This window comes from Rhamphochromis sp. 'chilingali', assembly GCF_963969265.1.
Source record: "Rhamphochromis sp. 'chilingali' genome assembly, chromosome: 8".
NCBI classification, from domain to species: Eukaryota; Metazoa; Chordata; class Actinopteri; order Cichliformes; family Cichlidae; genus Rhamphochromis; species Rhamphochromis sp. 'chilingali'.
Window position 1 is genome coordinate 14899182 of NC_137935.1, and position 23563 is coordinate 14922744.

A 23563-nucleotide genomic window follows, 5' to 3' on the forward strand; every position below is an offset into this window, starting at 1 on the left:
TTTTAAACATTTGGAAACAGGTTAATTGTCTAATTTAGTTATTGTATTATGAACTCCCAACTGATGTTGATACTGCACAAACATTTTTGCTCTATTTTAAAATTTATTGAGGCATTCTTACTATTCGGTGCCATTTGAGTCCTAATGACATAATATGGTATATTTAGTGTAAAACTTGTCTAATGCTTATTTCTAAACCATTTTCTTGTATGTTTAACCCCCCTCTACCATAGAACACATTGATATATACACAGGATAAATACATTAAAAGTAAATTACTTTTATTTTAGCACAAGTCACTAAAGTACTATGTCCCCAGTCATGCTTGCTCGACTTCAGTTACAAATATAACTTAAAAAAAAAAAAAGAAATCTAGATTTTTCATCATTTCTGGATTGTCTTATTTCTAATGTTCCTCATCAAATGTTCTTTTTTATTATTAATGCATGTTTAATACTTAAAATCTTTAAAAAATGTTGTGTCCCTGAATCAACTGTCACCCCTGTTACTCTGATAAGAATTCCATAGAACACATCACCTGATTATTCTTTTAGTCACATGACACTCCCGGATGTAACATATTTTGGAGGGAAAACTTTCAAGAAGAAGACGAGTAAGTACCACTCTTTAATCAACCCTTTTTTCAATGTTTTAGCAAGATTTTGTAATGTGGCAAAGCATAACACGTCCAACCTGTTACGCTTATTAATAGTGGAAACAATTTTTTTTTTGTAATTTTTATAATATGGCTAATAAACATGTTAAAAATGGTTCTTAGTGGTCACCATGTACTAGCTTGTTGTTCATCATACTAGTAGTAATGGCTAAGTTTAGCATAAAATCTCCCCCCTGATACCGTCACCCCTGTTATTGCTATGCACTGTAACAGGGGGGACACATGGTAACAGGGGGGACGTAAGATGATAGAAGTTTAGTGTTTAGGGTTATTTATACAAGTGTGTATTGGTAATTATTATTAACCTGTATATATATACTTTTAGAAGATTTTGAATAGTATACATTTTTCAGGGAATGGCACCAATGTCTGCTGCGGAGAAGCAGCGGCGCTACCGAGCACGTCGTGATGCTGACCCTGAGAGAAGACAGATATATCTCAATAAAGAGAAAGAGAAGTGGAGAAAGGACAGAGAGGAAGGGGAAAAAAAAGAAAGTGGCAGATCTCAGTGAACGACAGAAGAGAGCACAGAGAAAGCAGTGGCGAGAAAGGAAAAGAAAGCAGAGGGCTAGTGCCAAAGGCAGGACAGAATTTGAGGCTATGAATACTCCTCCCCTAAGTCCAGAATATTCCCTAGAGCCAGAAAATGCCCCGCAACCAGGACCCTCAAGGTTAGAAGAAGAGTTGACAGTTCAATGCTTTGCTGATTAGGTAGATTTTGTATTTGAATGATAAAACGTGATTTTGCCCTAAAAAGAGAGAGAGAGAGAGAGAGAGTGAGTGTGTGTGTGTGTGTGTGTGTGTGTGTGTGTGTGTGTGTGTGTGTGTGTGTGTGTGTGAGTCTACCTGCCTAATACATTATAAACATATAATATCCAACGTCTATCTTATACTGTATCTAAACATTTATCTAAACATATATATATAATAATTGTGACAATATTTCCTGTGTTGTAGGCAATACATTGTTGGACGAAGGAATATTAGACAGGGAAGAAGGAGACTCAAGAATGAAATTAAAGAGCTAAAGGCCTTGTTGGAAAAGGAAAAGAGAAAAAAAGAAAAATACAAGAAGAGGTGCCAGCGTTTGGGTGGGGAAAAAAAATCCCCACGTTCTAAAGTGGATGCACTGCTGCGTCATGAAACAGTTAGCAACACAATTAGGAAAAGACTATTACTGCAGGAATCAATTATTGAGGAAATCAGGAATAAATACAAAAACACCAAAAAGGAACGAGAGAGGCAAATTATTGCAAAAACGACAATAGGAAAAATTATAAAGAAATACAGGCTACAGAGGGCTGCACAGACAGCTCTAGGCTTTTCAAAAAAGCGTGGTCAAAGACAAGATGGAGGGCTCATAACCTTTGAAAGAAAGGAAAGCAATAGATTACCAGTTGATTGCAAGCAGAAAATAAAGGCCTTCTTCTTAAGAGATGACGTCAGTCGGATGACAACAGGACGAAAGCAAACTGTAACTCAAAAGAAAATAAAAAAACAGAAACGTTTGCTAACTGATTCACTGAAGAATCTGCACCATAAGTTTCTTTCAGAAACTGAGCATCAGGTCTCATATTCTTGTTTCTGCACCTTAAGACCATTTTGGGTTGTGGTGCCCACAGAAGCTGATCGTGAAACCTGTCAGTGCAGGACACATGAGAACTTACAGTTCATGGCCAATGCCCTGTATGTCCAAGGTCTGTCAGCAACAAAACACATTGAAGAGATGGTAGATGCAACAATGTGTGATGCTAAATCCAAAGTCTGTGCATACGGTGAGTGCAAAGACTGTTTCAGTACAACACACACACTCTTGAGACCTCCTAACAACACAGAGATAGCCTTTACCAAGTGGTCTCTAGAAGAGAATGAAAAATTAAATGATGGAGAGGTATCTGGTAAAAAGTCAACAATTACAGTGAAGACAACTGTCATGACAACAGAGGATGCACTTGCAGGGGAATTTCATGACGGACTACTCAGATTTAGGCGGCACGTCTTTAATATCCGATGGCAGTATAGGGCCTACAGACAACTGAGAGAAAATCTGAGAAACGATGAATGTCTGCTACATGTAGATTTTTGAAGTTTCTTTAAGTTGGTATTTTTTGTCACTGATGTTATGTCCACCCTGTTACCTCCTGTCCACCCTGTTTCTCCTCTGTCCACCCTGTTACCTGTGTGTTTCTTTTGTTAATTAAATCAAATCAACAAACATAATGCATGTCTCTTTGGTTATTGGGAGGGAATGAATCAGCAAAATTAAGTTACTTAAAAATGGAGCCAATTTTTTTTAATATTCCCTTTGAATCTAAAAACAATCTTTTGAAATTACACTGTGTCTTAAAACTGAACCTGTCTTCTTTCAATATAATGCTTGTTTAAAATACTTCCTTGAAATTTCCTTGCAGATTTTAAAAAGGGACATTGTAGCTTTTAGAAAATGTAAATATTACTATAACTGTGCATTCAAAACAGTTATTAATAGAAAATTGAATGTCCTGTAACAGGGTGGACATTTGGCACGTCATGGTAAAGACTTTGATTTTAAAAAATATTATAATATAATATCCTTAGCTGGACCAATACATTTTTCTTATAGGTTGAAAATCCCTCTTTTAGATGAAATGTTAAAATAATTCAAAATTTTGTATTTTTTGATGAAGAGTGATCACACTGAAATGGCACCGAATAGTAGGAATAAAAGACTAAATATGATGTCTGTTGACAACACCTCTCAAGATTTTCACAATGTGTTTTTTCCTATATACAAATAAAGAATTATAAGAAATGTTATACATTAAATAACCTTGGACGTTTTCCTTATGACAGCTGGGATAGGTTCCAGCACCCCCAGCGACCCTGAAAAGGATAAGTGGACGTGAATGGATGAATGGATGGATGGATTTTCCTCATGATGTGTCTTTTCTTTTCGGTCAGCACAGACAAATTTTTAAATAAATTAACCCAGTTATTAAGTCTATACCACTAATATTCTTTTCTAGACATTCACTGCGGAACAGCTATATGTCTTCAAAATATAAAATAAGCCTCTTGTTATAATACATATTTATGCACTTTATCTACTTGTACACTGTACTCCAGTTATTATAATATAATTTACCTACAGCTTAGTCAATACAAAGCTAAAATATTATTATATAATAATGTATTTGAATTAGTCAAGAAACACTCAACACTGAATAACTAACTGGAGACTGACAGCGGTGTTTCGGAGGATCACCAGGAGGCAAAGCAAAGTGGTGATCTTACCAAGAGACTGGCAATAAAACTTTTCTGGAAATTGATAACAGAGGCAGGTGTCCTCCTCTCCAACTGGGAAAGCTCAGACTGACACTGGGGAAATGGAGTCTGTTCCGACTCTGCAATAGCTGGTGCTGACTCTATAACTGAAGTTGAAAACTTTGAGGTTGTAGGAGGTTGGTGATCTTTCTGGGTTCTGGAGAGAGACATTTGGGAGCACAGATAGTTTTAAAAGAGCCCACCAACAATCCAGTATCACAGCAAAACGTGCCGGGGTCCATCCCTCAGGTCATCTTTCAGTAATAAGAGCAGAACCCCCTGCTCTTTACACAGTGAACCAAATTTCCATTTGGTATTGGGTGGGTGTGGCCTTATCTTTCGTAGCTTTATTCTACAACACCTATTTCTATAGTAGAATGTGTAAAAATGTGTTTAAAATTTTGAGGTATTTGTGAAATATATAAATAATGATGTACACCTGTATTAAAGATAAAAATTCACTTCTAACATGAGCCAAGCATTTCTTTAAACTTGATTAAATAGCAACCTATTTTCTAAAGTAAATATATACTCAGAAGCCATGAATAGAATAAATATTTTGTTATTAACTTCCCATAGCTTTAAAATAAAATATTTGTGACTTTGTCTTTTATTCTTGTCACCTCTAGGAAGACAGTGTTTGAGTTTTGTAACTTAAGGTTCATGAGAATCATGTCAACCTATCTCTGATTGGGTAATGTCATAATGACTCATCTGGAACAATGCAGTGACACAAACATCTGAGCTTTTAACTCACTTCATTGGCTTGTCACAGACGCTGTTGGAGGGCCATTGTTTTCAGCATACAGTTTTTTATGGGGTTACGGTCAATTATGTATTCAGCCCTTGCTGGTAAATGTCTTTTAATGCTTTATCTGTTTTGTAATCCTGTTTACATTGTGTTCTCTGACGTTTCTCACACTGTAGATGAAGGAAAACCACTAAGAGTGGAGGGACACTCGATTAGAAAAGAAGAGGTTATGAGAGAGACACAGCATAGTTTAAAGATTGGGGATGTGAGAAGTTCTAAATCTAGTTTACCCGATTGTGTAAAACTGGCAGGCAGTGAGCTCTTAGCCCTGCACTCTGACGGTGATATTGTGATTGGAGGATTTTTCACTCTGCATTATGTTGTGCCAAAACCACAGCAAAGCTATAACAGTGAACCCCAAATTCCACCTTGCAGCGGGTGAGTGTAAGGGTATTATTAATCTATGCTGGATCTTCATTTTGGGTTTTTTTCTCCCTTAGATATGAATGAATGAAATATCAGTATTTTATAAAAAACTATATCAGTTGCTATGTTGCTATGCTATGTTTACATGGAATTGTGGCACTGTGACTGATGAAAAAATGTAAATTATATTTATATTACATAATTTTTTATCATAATTTTTAAAATTAATTTAATTTCTTTATACTAAAAATTTAAATACTTTTTAAAAAAAATGTCTGCAGCTTTCATGAAAGATCCTTTCGATGGATGATGACAATGGTGTTTGCAGTGGAGGAAATTAACCATAATTCAAGTCTGTTACCGGGTGTTAAACTAGGCTACAGGATTATGGACAGCTGCAACTATATCCATAACAGCCTGCAGGCTCTGTATTCTTTGCTCACTCACTCAAAAGCTAGCAGTGAGGGAGAAAAAACAGCAGAAATTGAAAACAGTGGTATTGAAACAAAGCAATCAAAGACTGTGGCAATAACAGCCAAGTCAGAAATACTAACCATACTGAAAGAGAGAAGTGCTGAAGTTAAGACAGCAATTCAGCACAATCTTGGAAACACTGAAAATGACATAAAAGTAAATGCAACAGAAGAGATAAAGGCAAGACAATCTTCCACATGTCTGTATTATTCTCCTGTGCCTGCTGTGATTGGTCTTGCATCCTCGTCCCCTACAAGAGCTGTAGCTCAAACACTTGGACCTTTCAATATACCACTGGTAATTATCTGTACAACTTTGTTTAATAATGTTATGTGTTTGGTTTGTGTCTCAATAATATAGAAAGAACTTGCTCTCCTTCTAGGTGAGTTATTTTGCCACTTGTACCTGTCTTAGTGATAAGCATTTGTACCCATCATTCTTGAGAACTGTGCCAAGTGATCTCTTTCAAGTTAGAGGTCTCGTAAATCTTGTCACTTACTTCGGCTGGTTCTGGGTGGGCACAATAGGAGCTACGGTGAGTCCAAAACATTTTTAAATGCTACAATGGGACACTTTTAGACAGCAACATGGTTTATAAATGCTTTCTGTATATACATTTCAGGATGACTACAGCCTTTATGGCATCCAAGCATTCTCTAATCAGTTTAGAAGGCAAGGTGGATGTGTGGCATTTCATCTCTCTATCCCAGCATCACCCACAACGGTTGAAATACTAGAAATGGCAGATAAGCTGGAGAGCTCAACTGCTCGGGTTGTCGTGGTCATTACTGCAGAAGTAGATGTATTGCATCTGTTCTCAGAAGTTAGTATCTTGATTGATGTATTTTGTAAATAATAACATCTTAATTAATAATGTAACGAATCCTATTTTGGGTATTTTTAAGTATATACGTGAATAGTCTTCACAGTTGTTTATGTTTGCCTTTCCAGCTAGCTCAAAGGAATGTAACAGGGATACAGTGGATAGCAAGTGAAGCCTGGGTGACCTCGAGCCGGCTGGCCTCACCTGACTTCCACTTTCTCCTGGAGGGAACACTGGGCTTCTCCTTCCCTGGAGTCAGCATTCCTGGCTTGAAAGAGTTTCTTTTGAATGTCCGACCCTCTCCCAAACCAGGAAAGGAATTCATCAATATGTTCTGGGAAGAGCAGTTTGGGTGTAAGCTGGAGTTTGAAAGAGACAGAGCCAAAGAATATGAAGTGAATACTCTGGAAAGATTGAATTATATGGATACTTTGAATTACAAACTAAGCTCTCAAAACAATTCTAGCTATATGGTTGGGCTTACCGTTGGACCAAAAAGGTTGTTTAATATGTCAGCTGATAGAAATTATGCAGGTTCTTTGGCAAAACCTGTATGCACAGGTTCAGAGGATCTGAGACAGACTGACAGCAGTTATAGCGATGTATCTCCGGTCAGAATATCCTATAATGTGTATAAAGCTGTGTATGCTGTTGCCCATGCTCTGCACACTTTCTTAAACTGTGACTCTGTGGGACATAATAAGGGGTTGTGTGAGAAACACAGATCATTTTCGAATGGTCAGGTAATTGAAACAATCACAAAATCATAATTCATGTGATTTTTTTTCTTTCGATTTTGTAATTTTTAAAAAATATATTTTTTATTTGTTTCGTTTAATATTTTATTTTTTATAATTCTCTTCTGATGTAGTTTCTTCAACATCTGAAGATGGTCAATTTCACCAACCAGTTCAATGAGAAAGTATATTTCGACTCCAATGGAGAGCCAGTCCCTCTCTATGACATCATTAACTGGCAGAAGGACAGCAAAGACAAAATGAGGTTTAGTATAACTTTTAAGTGAACATTACATGTGAAATACTGTATGTATTAATCCTAATTTGAACTATAAGCACCTACTCTAAAAATTGTCGTAGATTTAACTGTCCATTAAGCTGGAGTGAATAAATAGGTGTTTTAAATTACAGTTTTTATAGCGCAGGTAGTGTAATCATTCCGGGTACATAATTTAATGTCCATAACTAGATTGGTTGCTGCTAATAGTTCAATGATAGTTTATGTTGGTTAACTTGTGACAGAACCAACAGCTCAATGTTAAGAAGGAAACTAAACCAAAAAACAGTTTTGGGGAGGTCACTTTAGGCTTCAGCAACGAATATAATGTTACAAACATGGAAAGACTGTCATTTCACTTTCACTCATTGTATCTTTTAATTCAATAAAAGGACTAGATGTTACAATCCCTGATAATGCATTTCTTCAAATGGAGAAAGTCTTGAGGGATGGCTACTATGAGGAAAGGCAGCCTGGAAACTTTACCAGCGGGACACATCGTTGTGTGCCTCAACTTCACAGGGTGTTTCATTATCACAAGCTATTTTGCCATTTTTCAGTAAAAATCAATCATATCATATCAAAATCATATATAGATACATATATAGATATATGATTGATTTTTACTCTAATCTTTAAAATGTATTTGTTATTGTCACTGTAGAGGGTGTTCAAAAGGGTGTAACTAATGCACTGTGTACTGTGAATTCATGGACAATTTTAAATCTGTGACACTTTGTTAGAATAGGTTTCTGTGGACAAAGTCTTTTATGTCCCTTTGAAAGATCTGTCTGTTACAACAACCATGAACAAGAAGTTATGGGTATTTACTTTATAACCCAAAACTTTGGTTTGGTTTTATTCTGAAATATTTCAAGCTAGATTTATCAAAGTTGGAAACTATGATGGTTCAGCTCCCCATGGCCAACAGTTGCAGATAATGAAGAACACTATTGTATGGACAAAAGGAGAGAGGGAGGTAGGTTATAATTATTGTAAATGTATTTCTTATGCCACTTTAAAATTAAACATTTTTAAGCTGTTGAAAATTATTTGATCAACTATGTCAAATACTCAGTAAGAAAATATTACAACCTGTTGATTCACATTATTATATCTTTTTTCTGTTCCTTGTTCAGGTTCCTGTATCTCAGTGTAGTGCTCCATGTCCCCCTGGCAGCAGGCAGGCCACACGTCGAGGAGAGCCCAAATGCTGCTTTGATTGTTTGCCCTGTGCAGATGGAGAGATCAGCAACCAGACTGGTAGCCCATATCATATTAAAGAATGAAAATGTTGCACTGTTAAAAAGTATTGAAAAAATATTGATTAGTTCCTGAATTTTAATCCACATATGTCTTGTTGTCTTGTGTTCTCTGCTCCCAAAGGTTCCACTGATTGCATAAAATGTCCTGAATACTACTTGTCAGACAAAGACAAGGTGAAATGTGTTGCAGGGGAAGAAGAGTTCCTCTCTTTCTATGATGCCATGGGTATTATCCTGGTTGCACTCACCCTGCTGGGATTCATCTTGACATCCATCATCACCATTGTGTTTCACAGTTTCCGCTTTACACCCATCGTCAAGGCCAACAATTCAGAAATAAGTTTCTTGCTTCTCCTGTCACTCAAGCTCTGTTTCCTGTGTTCTCTGGTGTTCATTGGTCAGCCCTCTTGGTGGACATGTAGGCTCCGCCAGGCAGCATTTGGGATCAGCTTTGCCCTGTGTTTGTCCTGCGTCCTTTTTAAGACCATTGTGGTTCTCCTGGCTTTCCGGACTAATGTACCTGGTTCCAGGGGTCGGATGCTGTTTGGTACAGCTCAGCAGAGGATTCTGATCATCTGTACCACAGCTCCTCAGGTGGGAAAGATATCAAACTGTCAGCAAATTATAATGTCAGTTTTTGTAGCCACTTTCTGTAACTATTATTTTATGCTGCTCCAGATTTGTCTCTGTGCTGGCTGGGTGCTAGCCGCACCTCCGTTCCCATTCAGGAATCCAAACTACCAAGCTTCAACTGGAAGAGTGAGTAGGAAGTACTAAAACACTAATTGTTGCAATTTCTATTCTTGGCCGTTAATATCACTAAGTTATACAGTAAGATGTCTTCAAATCCTATAGAAGGGGACTTCAGTGATTAGTGTAGACATCAGAGCAGAAACAAATAAATCATATAAAATGAACCATTTCTCTGTATACATACTAATTGTTAGATTATATTAGATTGTGGTGGAGTGTAAAGAGCCATGGCCTCCTGGATTCTACCTGCTCCTTGGTTACATTGGCCTGCTCGCCTTTGCCTGTCTTCTCCTGGCATTTCTTGGACGAAAACTACCAGACACGTTCAACGAAGCAAAGCTCATCACCTTCAGCATGCTAATTTTCTGGGCTGTGTGGATTTCTTTCATTCCAGCTTATGTCAGCTCTCCTGGAAAGTTCTCTGTGGCAGTGGAAATATTTGCTATATTATCATCCAGTTTTGGATTGTTACTATGTATTTTCATCCCCAAATGTTACATTATTTTACTACGACCTGAGAGAAATATCAAGAAAGGCATGACTGGAAAATATTCAAGATGAATTTTTTATTTCTATTTCAGAGTAAAAATAAATAAATTCTTATATTTTAATGTGAAAAAAAGAAAAACTTTGTGTTTATTGTGTTGGAAAACCCAGTTGTGTTTAAGTTTAATACTGTAGTAATCACTTATAATGTTTGAATGTGAAAGTAAATAAAATATCATCTGAAACATGTTTCAGTGATTCTGGATGTTTTTCTTCTCTTGTTAGTTCTGTTACTTGTTTTAACTAAAATTATTTGTTAAAAGCTATTATTTTCTACCTCATCTACAGCCCAACTGTGTGCAACACGATCCTGCTTACACATGGATTCAGTCAGCCCCAAAGTGATTAAACCACCAACAGTCTCTGTACTGTCCACACACGTCTTAGATAAAACAAAAGCCCTGCCTAGTGAGGCAAACACTGTGTTAAACACTAACATGGTTAGCATGTTGGACTGTTCTTGGTGTTGGTATGTGTGTGTCTGTGTGTGTCTGTGTCGGTGTGTGTTTGTGTGTGTGAGATATCTGCAGATTCTGGTAAGAGGAAGCCTGCAGCTCCTTTCAGATCTCATGAGTGGAACAAGCTCTAACTGCAGCCCAAATGTGTAACATGGGAAGCAGTTGAGTGATTTAGAGCACTGCAACAATACAGGCAAGCCAGCTGTGAAAAGTGGATATAAAAAGTTCCAGTTCTAGCCATTTATACCTAAATCTTAAAATCTGTGTGTGGGAAAAACTGTTTCTTTGTTATATATGTCAAAAACATGATTTTTAGGCAACCTGACTGGTTCTTAGGTTGTTCTTCTGAGTTGCAAATAATGATTTTGGGTTTAATTGTCTAAAAGGATGTCTAAACACCTGGAACTATGTTGTTAAAGTTAAAATTCTTAAGATTGTTTTTTTAATGCCACAGTTTATGACCATTTATTCATTGCACTGATTGGCTGTAACAATCAATTTATTTTTCAATATATATATACTATATATATTACTTCAACTATTACTGGATAAAAAAGATGCTTTGTAAAAAGCATTTTTAAAATGTAAGCAATGAGCTGTTTAATTTGGTTCACAGTACACAGCTCTACCTGCTGTTAGAACATTCAGCACAGAGGGATTTTCAAATACAGCTTATTGAATAAATGAGTCAATATTTACCCCAAATTTTGAGTTTTGTCTAGTTTTTACAGTTGTTGACATCAAATCGAGGTTGCAGGTTATTTAGCAATTAAAGAAAGGCTTTTCTCAAAAACGTAACCAGAGAAATTAAAAGGAATATTTAGTGTTGAATTTCTATGTTACCTCCAAATATGGATACGTTTTAGCTGATTATACATATTTATTTTGTTGTACACTTTAATACACTTACTATAATACCAGTTGTATACAACTGTCACAGTTCATTCAAATCCAAAATATATTAGAACTGATGAAGAAACCCTTAACATTAAAAGACAGTTATTTTAATGACAGCAAATGCATTTTAGAGACTGACCAAGAGGTAAGGCAGACTGGAAAGCCTGATCAGGAGGTTCGATCAAACTTTAGCTATTGGACACATGGCCTCACATTTGACTCTAGAATATTTTTGTTACGGTTCTGGGTCCGTTGGACCCAGTATGTTGAGTTTATTCTATTTCGGTTTAATTCTGCTTCATGGATTGTTTTCTTATTCTCGTAGTAATGATGATGATTATTATTAGTTTCTTGTTTCTGTTTATCCCTGCTTAAGGATTTGTTCTCGGTTATATCTCACGTTTAGTTTAGTTCACGTTCCATGTGTCATTCTGTCTGTCTGTCTCACAGTGTCAAGTCTGCGTGCTTGTTTAGTAATTCATGTTTCCTGTTTTATTGTGAAAGTCTTTGTCTTATGTTAGTGTGTGCAGCTTGGTTCCCCCCCCCCCCCACCCCGTCTCGTTACCCTGATCTCTCCCAGCTGTGTCTCCCTCCTGTTGCCCATTCCCTGATTACCACCCTGTGTATATTAGCCCTGTGTTTTCCTGTGCTCAGTGTCATGTTGTACCCTCAGATTATGCCTGTGTGTTCCTGGTCTCCGGTTTCAGTGGTCACTTCACATTTGGTTTTCATGTCAGCAATAAAGCTAAGGTTCTGATTCACAATTCTGTGTTCGAGTCCTATGCTTGGATCCTCCTCTCCGCCTGCCCGCACACAGAGCCCTGACAATTTTAGGGCCACTTGCCCCTCCCTTTCTTCCCTCCCCATCCTCAGCTGCCTCCCTATTCCCGCTCTACCACACCCACCCACACACGCAGGGTTTGGGGTGCAGGTATGTCACCAGGGTGCAGGGGAGGCACTCCCCCTCTTTCCCCTTCTGGCCGCCTGTGCCTCAATTTTATTCTGCAACCTAGACATCCACATTACTCACACTCTCACATAACACATACATATAGGGCCTTGGGGGTGGGCACGTTTTACAGCATCCAGAGGATAGTAGGTGTATTCCAACCCACCTCTGGCGCTGGTGCCCTACCCTCATTTTTAAATGCATATAGACACTGAGGGTTTTCGGGAGGAGCCGTGCTGCTCTCTGATAGGAAGCAGGAACCATGCTCTCCTGTGGTTTAAATGCACTTTAGAACTGCACACAGCAACACTACATATGGTGGAGGGAGGTTTGGGGTCTTCACTCACCCCGGTTCTGTTAGCCGTCAGGGCTGGGGGGCTAGGAGGAGGTGCTGGCCGTCAGATTGGAGTCTGGGATGTGGGGCATCCCTGCTACTGCAGATAAGGGGGTGGTCCGCTTGCCTCCACCCCAGAGAGAAGGGTTACATCTCCTGGGTCTAGGTGCGGCTTGCCCCTCTGGGGGCGGGGTTTACCTGGACCTGGGATATAGAGTATGTTTGGGGAGTGTGACTGTCTGTGCAGTGTCTATTTGTGTCTGTCTACATGTTGGGTGAGTGCTGAGTATTTGGTTGTGTATATGGTGGTGGGAATGCACTTTTGTGTCCGTGTGCGCCTGTTCGTCTGTGTCTATATGTCAGGTTGGGTCTTAGACTCAACCTCTCTGGGTACATCTCAGGCCCTCTAAAGTACGGAGGCCTATCTCCCCTCACCACACTCCCTGCCGGTGGCTGATGCCCTCAGACGTTGGTGTGTTGGTGGTTCTTGTCGACTGGGGCTGGGTGCTCACGTATGTACCGGCTCACTCCTGATGGCCGATTGGCAGGGCCTGGTGCCTGTGGCCTGGCTGGGCAACCCCCTCTGGCCTCTGCTCCGTAGCTGCTGGGTGACCTCTCCTTTGGGGCTCTACTCAGCTCTTCCCAGGAGGGTGGCACGGTTCCTCCCCCTTTGATGGTCCTCCTCGGGTCCTCGTACTCTGGGGCCTCTGGATGTCTGGGGCCTGGATCTCCTCCATACCTGCTTCATACCCTGGTGGACAGGGCTATGGCTCCCCACACTCCCTAGCAGATCGTTACATGCAGAAACCTTTGGAATACAAGCATGCTGATCCACACAGGTGTGCACACAGGTGTACACACGGGTGTTCACAGACACGGACTACACCTTTCGTGGCTGCTACCTCAAAGCACATTGTGTGCTGTCTATCTTGCGTGCTGCACAATAGCGTTTAATATTTAGTATCTACTGTTATTTTCTGCTAGCTAGTTTATTGTGATGGTGCTGTATTTATTATGTTGCTCTTTTTTGTTTGTTTTCTCTTCTGTTTTTTCTCTCTCTCCATACAGGTGATCCAGGTGTTTTGTTTGTTTTTCTTTCTTTCTTCCCCCCTTTCTCACCGTCTCGTCTCGCCTCTGTTTTTCTTTCTCTCCCTCTCTTTATTTCATTCTCTCTCCCTGTCCTGTCCCCCAGTCATGTCTGTCCCGTTTGTAGCAACCGAAAATAAAATAAAATAAATACATAATTATAATAAAGGTCAATCAAATGGACCAATATAGAAAGGCCATGATGATCCACTTGGCATCTTTCTTGGCCTTAAGACAACAATTCTGATGGCTAAAGATCCAAATGGGACAAAAAGAAAAAAATAAATTAAAAAAAAAAAAAAAAAACACCTGTTGCTACAGTTATAATATTACCACATTATAGTATGAGGTGTCAGGTGTCCTGTAACATTTGGACCGCATTTAGCTACCATAACACTTTCTGTACCTAGTGTTTAGCTCACTGCATGATTTCTGCTGTGCATCTGGCCATAGAACCATAGCTGAGCAAACATTAACAAGACATTATGGCACTTGTGGAGTGTGACTTCACTTGGGTTTTCTAAAAAATATAATGAGATGAAGACATTAACTTTTGCTGAGTACATGTTGAGCTATCCTCTCTCCCATGTGTCTGTGTCACTCTGATTGGTTAATCTCATGATGACTCATATGAAAAAATGTACTGACAAATGCATTGAGTTTTTAACTCTCCTCATTAGTCTGTTACGGAGTATGTTAGAAAACCAAAGCCAGGAAACTGTTTTCAGCACACAAAGTTTTTATACAACAGAAGATGCATTCAATCCTTTTTAGTAATTGTCTTTGGCTGCTTTTTTATCTCTTTTTAAATCCTGTTTGTATCATGTTCTCTGATGTTCCTCAAACTGTAGTTGAAAGAAAACCAAAAAGGATGGAGGGAGATGTTATGAGGAAAGAAGAGGCTCTGAGAGAACCACTGAGTGGTTTACGGAAAGGGGAAGTGAAAAGTGAGGATTTCAGTTTACCTGAGTGTACAAAACTGGCCAGCAGCAAGCCCGTAGCCTTGCACTCAGATGGTGATGTTGTGATTGGAGGATTTTTCCCTCTACATTATGTTGCATCTAAGCCAGAGTACAGTTACAACAGTAAACCTCAAGTTACATCTTGCTGTGGGTGAGTGTTAATATTTATATCTTATTTTTTTCTTTTAATGTCTCAATGTTTAAAAACAAAAGAGAAAGAGAAAACAAGATTTGGGTTTTTGATAATATTCCTGTGATTTCTGTATCACTTTAGATAATTTATTTATTTAAATTTATTGTTTGTCAGCCTTTACCACACCGTGTTTCACTGGATGATGACCATGGTTTTCACTGTGGATGAAATTAATCGTAATTCAAGCCTATTACCAGGTGTTAAACTAGGCTACAGAATTATGGACAGCTGTGACCATGTCCACACCAGTCTGCAAGCACTTTTTTCCTTAATCAGTTACTCCAAAACTGTGAAACAAACAGCAGAAACTGAAAACAGCAGAATTCAAATGGAGGGATTAAACATGGCAGGGATAAAAAGGAAGCCTGGGATCCTTTTCTCTGTAGAAAAAAGACATGCTGAAGTTAACATGTCAAAGCCTAGGACTCTTAAAGACGCAGAAAATTACATGAAAGAAAAATTAACAGTAGAAATGAAGACAAGGGAGTATTCCCCCTGTCTGAATTATTCTCCGGTGCCTGCTGTGATTGGTCTTGCATCATCTACCCCTACAAGAGCTGTAGCTCACACGCTTGGCCCTTTCAACATACCTCTGGTAATAAATTGCTTAATCACGTTTAATAATAATTTATGTTTAGAGTTTGTTTTAATTCAATATCATAAAATAACCTTTCTCCTTATAGGTGAGTTATTTTGCCACTTGTAGCTGTCTTACTGACAAGCATTTGTACCCATCATTCTTGAGAACTGTGCCAAGTGATCTCTTTCAAGTTAGAGGTCTCGTAAAGCTTGTTACTTTCTTTGGCTGGTTCTGGGTGGGCACAATAGGAGCTATGGTGAGATAAAGACTTTAATAAATCTCCAGCTAATCAGTCATATACAGGGCACAAAAAGAATCGTTAATATACACAGACATGACTTACAAGTTCTTTTTGGGGATACATTTCAGGATGATTACAGTCTTTATGGTATCCAAGCATTCTCTATTCAGTTTGGACAACAAGGTGGGTGTGTGGCATTTCATCTCACGATCCCGACATCACCCACAGTCGCTGAGATACAAAAAATGGCAGACAAACTCCAGAGGTCAACAGCTCGGGTTGTGGTGGTATTTGCCAAAGACGTAAATTTGCTAGATTTGTTTTCAGAAGTAAGTATCTCAGTTTTCTGTGGCTCTCCCTATATTGTGACACATTTTGTAGTGTTTTAAGCTATATTATGAAAAGATAGGTATTTCAAATTAATTGTTTTCACATTAATCATCATTTCTTTCTGTTTCATCCAGCTTACTCAGAGAAATATGACAGGGATACAATGGGTAGTCAGCGAAGCCTGGATGACCGCTACTCAGCTGACCACTCCTGACTTCCATAATCTTCTAGAGGGAACACTGGGTTTCTCCTTCCCTGGAGTCAGCATCCCAGGCTTGAAAGAGTTTCTTCTGAATGTCCGACCATCTCCCAAACCAGGAATGGAGTTGGTCAATGTGTTCTGGGAAGAATATTTTGGTTGTAAGCTAGAGTTTGAAAGAGACAAAAGTGAAGAATATGAAACTAATACTTTGAAAAACTACAAACTAGGCTCTCAAAACAATTCTGGTTTCATAGTCAGGCTTACTGTTGGGCAAAGTTCATTTAATATGTCTGTTGATAAAAGTAATGAAGGCGCTCTGAAAAAAACTGTATGCACAGGTTTAGAGGATCTGAGTTACACAGATAGCAGTTATAGTGATGTATCTCAGGCCCGAATATCCTATAATGTGTATAAAGCTGTGTATGCCGTTGCCCATGCTCTGCACACTTTCTTAAACTGTAACTCAACAGGACCTACCAGGGGATTGTGTGAGATGCACAACTCATTTACAAACGGTCAGGTAGCTGAATAAGTTCATTTGTATGTCAAATAATGTTAAATATGTTAATCAAGCTTCACATGTTTGGGGTTTTTTTTATTTCATGATTTATTTGTATCAGGTTTATTATTAACATTTTTTTAAAAATCTTTTTTATGTAGTTTCTTCAATATCTGAAAATGGTGAATTTCACCAACCAGTTTGATGAGAAAGTATATTTTGACTCCAATGGAGAGCCAGTCCCTCTCTATGACATCATTAACTGGCAGAAGGACAGCAAGAATGAAATTAGGTGAAATGCCATACTTCAAGCTAACTTTTTAACTTTTTGTGAAGATGATCATAAGTCAAGAACTACACTTGTTGTATACATTTAAGGATACCAATATTGTTTTTTAATGTAATGTTTTTACATTTATTGTTTTGACTGACTGCATTGCATTGAAATTATCTCTTCTTTTTTCTACTAGTTTTGTCAAGGTAGGAAATTATGATGGTTCAGCTCAGGAAGGACAACAGCTGCAGATACTGAAGAACACTATAGTATGGACAACAAGACAGTCACAGGCAGGTCGTAGTTATCCCAAACCTATTATTTATGTTACTTTAAATGGTGAAAAGTCTTTGGTAACCATGTCAAACAACCTATTGATTCACATTATTATATCGTTTTTCTGTTTCTTGTTCAGGTTCCTGTATCTCAGTGTAGTGCTCCATGTCCCCCTGGCAGCAGGCAGGCCACACGCCAAGGAGAGCCCAAATGCTGCTTTGATTGTTTGCCCTGTGCAGATGGAGAGATCAGCAACCAGACCGGTAGCCCATATATTTTTTTTTCCAAAATGCTATTAAAGTTATTTAAAATTACAGATATGTAATGAATAGTTTCTGACTGTTTACATGCATATTTCTGTGTTTTGTGTTTTCAAAGGTTCCACTGAATGTATTAAATGTCCTGAGTACTTCTGGTCAGACAAAGAAAAAGTGAAATGTGTTGCAGGCGAAGAAGAATTCCTGTCTTTCAGTGACACCATGGGAATCATCCTGGTTGCACTCACCCTGTTGGGATTCTTACTGACTACCATCATCACCATTGTGTTTCACAGTTTCCGCTTTACACCCATCGTCAAGGCCAACAATTCAGAAATAAGTTTCTTGCTTCTCCTGTCACTCAAGCTCTGTTTCCTGTGTTGTCTGGTGTTCATTGGTCAGCCGTCTTGGTGGACATGTAGGCTCCGCCAGGCAGCATTTGGGATCAGCTTTGTCCTGTGTTTGTCCTGCCTCCTTGTTAAGACTATTGTGGTCCTCCTGGCTTTCCAGACTAATGTACCTGTTTCCAGGGGTCGGATGCTGTTTGGTACATTCCAGCAGAGGATTTTGATCTTGTGCACTACAGCTCCTCAGGTGAAAGGGAGAAAAAATGTCTGCAACTTTCACATCAGTTTGTTTACATTGTATAGTTTTAGATTGTGTTCTTCTGTTGTTTTACCCCAACCTTTAGATTTGTCTCTCTACTGGCTGGGTGTTGGGTGCACCTCCCTTTCCATTTAGGAATTCAAACTACCAAGTTATAACTGGAAAAGTGAGTAAGAAAACTGTTTCTGTATTTTCTTATAAAGCCTGCCTAAAATATTGCAAATGGACATATGATATATTTTTCAAATATATAATTATTATTTTAAAAAAAAAAAGTATCTCAAAAACAATAGGATGGGGGCAAAAAAAATGTCTTGCAATTTCCTTATACATTGATGATGTCATAGCCACTATAAATAGGCCTTTCACAATCTTTGTGAAATTCATTGTTGCCATTAAGTTTATAATTCGCTAAAATGGTACATTTGAGCAGTTTAAAGAATCAGTCTTTTTTTTCTATATAATTCTATATGTTCTACTGTGAATAAAGTGTTTGTACTTTTTAATCTATAAGATTCATAAATTAAATTCTTTCATCTACCCTTATTTACATTTTACATAATCAACTTTTTGGGAATTAGTTTTGTATTTATTTTCATATTGTCGTTAACCATCAACATAATAAAATCTTACACACGGGGACTTTAATGGGTAAAGTAGACACAAAAGAGTAAATAATTATAATCACATAAAATGTACCATCTCTCAAAATCCATTCTAACAAATTTCTGGACATCTTTAGATTGTTGTGGAGTGTAAAGAGCCATGGCCTCCTGGGTTTTACCTGCTCCTTGGTTACATTGGCCTACTGGCCTTTGCCTGTCTTCTCCTGGCATTCTTTGGACGAAAGCTACCGGACACATTCAACGAAGCAAAGTTCATCTCCTTCAGCATGCTGATTTTCTGGGCTGTGTGGATTTCTTTCATTCCAGCTTATGTCAGTTCTCCTGGGAAATTTTCTGTAGCAGTGGAAATATTTGCTATCTTAGCATCCAGTTTTGGGTTGTTACTTTGTATTTTTGTGCCCAAATGTTACATCATTTTACTGCACCCTGAAAGGAATATTAAGAAAGGCATGACTGGAAAAAATCCAAGATGAACGTTTATATTTTGCATTCTTTCTCGGAGTTAATAATTTATAATTGTATTATGCCACATGATACCACATACCATACCACATGAGATGTGTCCCCCCCCCCCCCCCCCCCCCCAATACTTATATTATTCAATTACTTGTGACTTCAGTCGCAAAAAGCTTATACCTTATCTGTAATGTAATGTGGACTTTAATGTACTCTGTCCTTTAGGGGGCATTTTATAAATGTTCGATAACCTCAACAACAGCATTAAGGAAACTTGTAAATATCCCTCAAATCTTCCCTCTTTTTCATTCAATAATGTCTCAAGTTGATGGTGCATGGGTTTTGAAAATTCATATTACTTTCACATTCAAAATTTTCCTGATTCCCCTATCACATGAGAAACTTTGCCTAGTGTCTTGTTTTAAGTTCCACAGCCTTACTCCCATCAGCCATGTATGGAAGCTTTGCTCCCTCTGGAAGGAAGGAAGGAAGGAAGGAAGGAAGGAAGGAAGGAAGGAAGGAAGGAAGGACGGTTCTTTCAGGTCCCTTGGGTTGCAACAGTGGATGGAGCCACATATTTGATTCAGGACTTGTTTACACGTTCCTAACACAACCCTCCTGCTGCCAGTCTAGAACCTTCTCCTTGTTAGGCAAATGCATTGTCAGATCTTTACCTTTACCCACTGTGAAAACTGAACTTAACTAAATTGAATTGAATATGTAACACTGTGGAGCCAATTAATTAATCAATACATACATACAGTGCTTAAAAATATTTCACAATTATACAATCTGTAGAAATCTGTCAAAAACCTTTTTAAAGCTAAAAATGATATTGTTGTTTATTAGGCAAATAACAAACTTAACTACATTTCTACATCCAAATTTGGGACAGCACATTAGACTTCTCTGAGAAGTCAGAAATCAATCTATCATAACCTTCAACCTTTTGCTCAGGAATGCAAGTAATTAACTATAATTTGGCATCTCAATAATAATAAAAAATAACTATGTGCTTTACTGTTGCGTCTGCTTTTTTGTTAAACAGTAAATTTGAAACGGATTCATGGATAACAATTTTAATTAATAGCTTGCACAGGAAACCGTCCTGTTAATTCAGGACAGCTGTGGCAAAAACTTACATTAGGTGGTGGTCCAAAAAATTTATTAAACACTCTACATAAATAATAACTTTATTTGTATATCACTTTTCAGAACAGAGTAACATAGGTCTTTACAGTTTGAATAAAAGCCACATATTAAAGATAAGTATACATGTTCCAACACATACAACTTCATATATGCAATAAAGATATAAACTAAGGCACAAAATATTGAGGAAAAGATTATGTTAAAGCTAACCTATAAAAATGTAATTTTAGCAGTCCATTGAAACAAATCACAGATTTAGCCAAACTAACAGGGTGATGAAGACTGTATGAGAGGTTGTGTGCTACAACCTCAAAAGTTGACTGCATGTGGTTTTAAAGTAACAGAGTGAGACAATTACCATTTATCTTGCTAAGACAATCTGAGAAGTCAGCTGCAATGATAATGTTTCAGTAGCTCTGATATATAAGCAGAGGCCTCTTCGTGTAGACCTTTATATGTTAATAACAGGATTTTAAAACTGTTTTAAAACAGGTGTCTGTGTCCTGTGCAGAGAACACAGGGCACACAGCAAGAAAGAAGATGCAACAAAGAACAGAACAGTATAAATAGACAGGTAGAGATTAGGGCAGAGTAGATACACTAAAGAAAGGTGATTAAAGAAGAAACACTCAATGCATCATGGAAATCCCCCAGCAGCCTACATCTATTGCAGTTTAACTAAGGGAGGATCCAACTCTAACTATATACTTTATCAAAAAGGAACATTTTAAGCCTAATGTTAAAAGTAGAGAGGCTTTCTGTCTTCCGAATCCAAACTGGAACTTTGTTCCACAGAAGCGGGGCCTGAAAGCTGAAGCCTCTGCCTCCCATTTTGCTATTAAATACTTTAGGAACCACAAGTAAACCTGCAGTCTGAGAGTGAAGTGCTCTAATGGGGTGATACTCTAGTATAAGGTCATTGAGATAAGATGGGCCTGATTATTCAAGATCTTATATTTGAGCAGCAGGATTCTAAATTTGGGTTTCGATTTAACAGGGAGCCAGTGAAGGAAAACCAATACAGGAAAAATATGCTCTTAGAAAGAGAGACCCATTCTGGACCTCAGGGACCATCAATATCTTGCATTTCAAGGGCCAGAGATCACTGTTGAGGTCCCTGAGGTCCAGAATTGGTCAAAATCCACCACCCAAAAAATAAATAAATTGTAAAATGTAAAAATAAATGTAAAAAAAAAAAATAGTGGGAAGCCTGGAAATGTCTGGCCTCCACATCCTTTATGTTACTTTTGCCTGGGAAGTTGGCGAGTTCTTCCTGCAGTATTTGAGCATGCTAGGGTGGAGTAAAGGTGGGAGTAGTTGTTACAGGGGTTCTGCGTGAGAACAATAGGTGGTAGCCATGGGTCATGGTGGACAGCACCTTTGGGACCGCTCCTATTGACAATTTTGCTGCCCTGTGCTGAGTTGACAGATGAGGGGGCTGGCCAACCTGGGTTCAGGAATAGTCAGGAGGTGGGGGGTGCTTGGGCACCTCCAAACCTTAAGTTTGTCCTCCTCCTCTTCTTTATTGGCAAAAGGCCAGCTGAGGTCTCCCAATCCCAATGTTGGGACATTAGTTGCTGGTTGAGATGCAGATGACTTGGTCCTTTTGGAACCAGAAGTGTGTCTGGAAAGGACACTTGACATTTCCTGCACACAGCAGTGACTGTCCTGAGCCTTTTGCAACAGTTGAGCTGCTCCTGAACCTGCAAGGTTTACCCTGAAAAGACAACAGCAGGTTGCTCTAGTTGATGCAGGGATAATAAAACCATCTATTCAGAAATGTGGAAAGCACACATTTATTATGTCCATCCTCCAGGGGCATGAAATACACACACAGTTGGGAATCTCACGGGATCTTTAATTCAAGGGGTACAATGTTTTCCTTCCATCATGTCACGTCAAGCTCAGGTACTTCATGATTCGGCTCAGGTCATGCTCATGTTACATGTTCATGTTTTTTCCACATTCCTCGCATGCTCTGGTCTTGAATCTTGTTCATGTCCTTTTTGTCACAGTTATCATAGTGTAGTTTTTCCAGTTTAGGTTTTAGTTTAATTTACGCCCATATTTGCTTTGGCAATGTTAAAAAAATATTTAAAAATACAGTAGGGTTCATCAGTATGTAAATTAAAGTCACCTGCCAAAATGTTGGGGTTTTTTTGGGGGGGGGGTTGGGTTTTTTTTTTTTTTTTTCAAATTTAACAACAGCACTTAAAAGCAGATGAGAAAATTCATTCATGAAATCATTTTGGAAATCATTTAATTTGGGAAGTCTGTTGATAATACAGAAATGTAGCCCAATTAGCAATTGATTAATTGCTGTTAAGTAAATAATTGCTTATCTGGCATGCTCATTATTATTATTAAGTCTGGGTGTAGAAAGAAAAAGGTTGTTGGGTCAATTCAAGCAGGAGACATTAATCCCAGTAAGGGTATCCAGCATAAACCTCTAGCAAATCAAACATGTGGAGATACCTGCCGTAGCAACTCGTGACAAGACCACACATGTTCAGACACACACACACACACACACACACACACACACACACACACACACACACACACACACACACACACACACACACACACACACACACACATCCAATACACCATGGTAACCTTCACTTATGTGCCCTTATGTGCAATATTACTAAGTGCATCTCTTCTGATGCAACGTAGTACTTTTTTTAAATTCTGTTTTGTATAGTATGTTTTTTCTATTTTATCTTATTTTATTCTTGTATTTTTCTTCATTTTGCTGCTCTTATCTTGTATATATTTTCTGAATTTATAGCTGAATACATTTAATCAAGGTATGTGTTTTTGTTTCATTTCCTTGGCACATGCAAGGTCTGTGCAATTAAGACTTGACACAAACCTAATACAGTTTGTCATCTTACTGGTTGAGACTCTCCCATCTTCAGAGGAATCATCTTAACTGGTGCTAAATCTTCAAAATTTTCTTTTGTTTACTTGCAGTATACTATCTGCCTGACACACCTCTAAACTGCAATAGATGTTTTTGGCCAGCCAGTTAACGTGGGGCACATTTGGCCTTCACTGATAGTGAGTCGAGCTGTCTAAACTTATAATCTTATAGTTAGGTGGCAGCTGTGCTGTGAGATTTGGGTCACATTTGAGCTCAGAAAATTTG

The 23563-nt window shown here is 38.3% G+C and overlaps 2 protein-coding genes and 1 long non-coding RNA gene across 3 annotated transcripts; all 3 read left to right on the forward strand.

Moving 5' to 3' along the window:
• Positions 1-163: 163 nt before the first annotated feature.
• On the forward strand, positions 164-1849 carry LOC308400680. The gene is made up of 3 exons (XR_013972400.1): positions 164-613; positions 1030-1347; positions 1634-1849. It is a non-coding gene; the product is annotated as an uncharacterized lncRNA (long non-coding RNA).
• A 3613-nt stretch (positions 1850-5462) lies between these two features.
• Positions 5463-10046, forward strand: LOC308400655 (extracellular calcium-sensing receptor-like; the record flags this gene model as incomplete). Its single annotated transcript, XM_080888492.1, has 9 exons — positions 5463-5927; positions 6253-6457; positions 6586-7196; positions 7325-7455; positions 8350-8446; positions 8607-8730; positions 8854-9326; positions 9411-9491; positions 9690-10046. 9 exons carry the CDS (start codon positions 5463-5465, stop codon positions 10044-10046), a joined length of 2544 nt encoding a protein of 847 aa, XP_080744618.1.
• Positions 10047-14626: 4580 nt separating this feature from the next.
• Positions 14627-19274, forward strand: LOC308401091 (extracellular calcium-sensing receptor-like; the record flags this gene model as incomplete). Its single annotated transcript, XM_080889152.1, has 9 exons — positions 14627-14868; positions 15823-16060; positions 16196-16783; positions 16924-17054; positions 17233-17329; positions 17452-17575; positions 17691-18163; positions 18261-18341; positions 18918-19274. 9 exons carry the CDS (start codon positions 14627-14629, stop codon positions 19272-19274), a joined length of 2331 nt encoding a protein of 776 aa, XP_080745278.1.
• Between the last annotated feature and the right edge of the window lie 4289 nt (positions 19275-23563).